This window comes from Netta rufina (assembly GCF_964035555.1).
Source record: "Netta rufina genome assembly, chromosome: 18".
Classification (NCBI taxonomy): domain Eukaryota; kingdom Metazoa; phylum Chordata; class Aves; order Anseriformes; family Anatidae; genus Netta; species Netta rufina.
The window spans coordinates 3359185-3361977 of NC_140142.1; the positions used below are offsets into that span (position 1 = coordinate 3359185).

The window sequence follows — 2793 nt, forward strand, 5'->3', positions numbered from 1 at the left end:
TCAGCAGGTGTGGTAGGTCAGTAACAACAAAAAATCTGACCCTATAAAATGAAAATTAAAAAAAATCGTATATATATATCTGCTGTGAAGTTGGGTAACCGGGGAGCAACACTGGGGCAAGGTTCTTTGATATCAGGAGTGAAGTGAGTCTGAGATTGCCCCATGTTCCACCTTACCTCTGGCTATTGGGCATAACTGACTCTTGCATTGAATACAGAGGAGTCCCCTGCTCCCGGGGATACCCTCAGGCATCAGGAAGAACTCAGGAAAGATACCTACCAAATGTCTTCCTGGAAATGGACAATTTTCTGGCAATTCTAAATGAGAAATGGGATGAGTTTTTCTCTGATGAATCTGTTGTACATTGTTACTATTCTTTCTCTTCTTTGTTCAGGATCACATCCCCAGAAAAGCAGATGTCCAACAGAAGCACCATCTCCGAGTTCCTCCTGCTGGCATTCGCAGACACGTGCGAGCTGCAGCTCCTGCACTTCACACTCTTCCTGGGCATCTACCTGGCTGCCCTCCTGGGCAACGGCCTCATCCTCAGTGCCGTAGCCTGCGACCACCGCCTCCACACCCCCATGTACTTCTTCCTCCTCAACCTCGCCCTCCTCGACGTGGGCTGCATCTCCACCACTCTGCCCAAAGCCATGGCCAATGCCCTCTGGGACAACAGGGCCATCTCCTATCAAGGATGTGCTGTACAAGTCTTCTTTTTCGTCTTCTTCTTTGGTTCAGAGTTTTCCCTTCTCACCGTCATGGCCTACGACCGCTACGTTGCCATCTGCAAGCCCCTGCACTACGGGAGCGTCCTGGGCAGCAGAGCTTGTGCCCAGATGGCAGCAGCTGCCTGGGGCAGTGGCTTTCTCAATGCTGTCCTGCACACGGCCAACACATTTTCCCTGCCCCTCTGCCAAGGCAATGCTGTGGACCAGTTCTTCTGTGAAATCCCCCACATCCTCAAGCTCTCCTGCTCAGATGCCTACCTCAGGGAAGTCTGGGCACTTGTGTTTAGCGTTTCTTTAGTCCTTGGTTGCTTTATTTTCATTGTGGTGTCCTATGTGCAGATCTTCATTGTGGTGCTGAGGATGCCCTCTGAGCAGGGCAAGCACAAAGCCTTTTCCACGTGCCTCCCTCACCTGGCCGTGGTATCCCTTTTTGTCAGCACTGTCATGTTTGCCTACCTGAAGCCCTCCTCCATTTCCCCTGCATCCTTGGACATGGTGGTGTCATTTCTGTACTCAGTGGTGCCTCCAACAGTGAATCCCCTCATCTATAGCATGAGGAACCAGGAGCTCAAGGATGCCTTGAAGAGACTCATGACTGGAGATGTTTCACAATCAAAAACATAGCCCATTTTTTTCTGCATATGACCCACAATACATTGCAGGCTCAAGGTTTGTTCTGTTATCTTGTTGTCATTTTTCTTACTCTGGAGAGCATCACCACCAGCTCAGAGATATACAGTGCATCGAAGGAGGTTCAGCAATAGCTGGCCAGTCCACTGCTCATTGCTCATCTCATAAAGGCTCCCTGGGAAGTAGGATGTCCAGGAGAAGAGCAGGGCCCCCTGCAGGTTCATGGGAGATGTATAAAGGGAAACCCATTGCTGCTGGTGCCAGCAGGCACATCATACACTCACAGAGAGATGAACACGAGCGAGCACAAATGCCATCAGCCATTCCTACAAGTCTCATGAAGGCCAGTGGGGCAGACAGTGTCACAAGGTTAAGTAACATGCCCTGGGAAGGCACCTGAATCCAGCTCTGAGATGTGCTTCCTTGAAGCAAGGTCCCTGTGACCATTCCTCATGCCGTGGGGCATCTCAGAGAAGGGCAGAGCAGGGCAAAGCACTGAAGGGCTGAGGTGCCTCCCAGCCTCTGGCAGTGGCTGCAGGAACCAGAGGGACACTGCAGGCACTGCAGTGCACTGTGCGTGGTGTGCAAGGCAGAGACTCGTGTCTCGCAACAGCCCTGTGTGTATGAGGAGCGTGGGAGGCCAGCTCAGATGTGGACACCTCACAGAGCGCTGTCGTTGCCCTGTGTGACTCCAGAACCAACCCCCAGTGTCTCTGTGAGATTTCTGTAACCTCCCTCTCACAGGTTCATTACAGATACCCCTCTCTGCTATGTCACACTACCCTGCCTTTCTGGACCAGGCCATCAAGCGTTTGGATCAGAGAGATTTCTGGGGACTTGGAAAAAGCAGACAGCAAACTTGTCTTCAGGAAGGACAAGAAAAAGGACTGGGAGATTTGCAGTTGTCACCTCTGCCCATGGGAACATGATGGGGAAAGTCCTGCCGCAGGTGAAGCAGTAGGGGAGGGCAGAGAAGGGAATGTGGTGAACCTGGATTTGGCAAGGCCTTTGCCATAGTCTCCTGGAGTCTCCCTTTAGCCACATTGCTGATATTCACACTGAAGAAGGGGATGAAGTTGGGGGGGGAGAAGTTGGCTGGACATTAGTGATACCAAGTCCTCCTGCCAGCTAGTTACCAGCAGCACCCTTCAGTCATGGGCACTTGGGCCAACACAGTTGACCCTCTTTTTTATCTCCCTTTATGATGTCATGGAGCACATTTCCCAGTCTTGATCTTTTCAACATGAGTTATTCTTTAATTCAGTGACTTCTTCCCTTGGAGTTCTGCTTGAAGAGTGGGAGGTGGAGGAAGAAGGAAAAAAAAAAAAAAAAAAAAAAAAAGTTTGGAAATGTCTTTTGGTAAATCTTTGCATAAGACTATTCACAGAAAAAGCCTACTTTGGTAGGTAATCCTTGTCCACAGTGCTGTCAA

The 2793-nt window shown here is 50.3% G+C and overlaps 1 protein-coding gene across 1 annotated transcript; it reads left to right on the plus strand.

Annotated features, from left to right (window-relative positions):
- Window positions 1-416: 416 nt before the first annotated feature.
- On the plus strand, window positions 417-1355 carry LOC311216203 (olfactory receptor 14C36-like; the record flags this gene model as incomplete). The annotated part of the gene is made up of 1 exon (XM_084297749.1): window positions 417-1355. One exon carries the CDS (start codon window positions 417-419, stop codon window positions 1353-1355), a length of 939 nt encoding a protein of 312 aa, XP_084153875.1.
- Between the last annotated feature and the right edge of the window lie 1438 nt (window positions 1356-2793).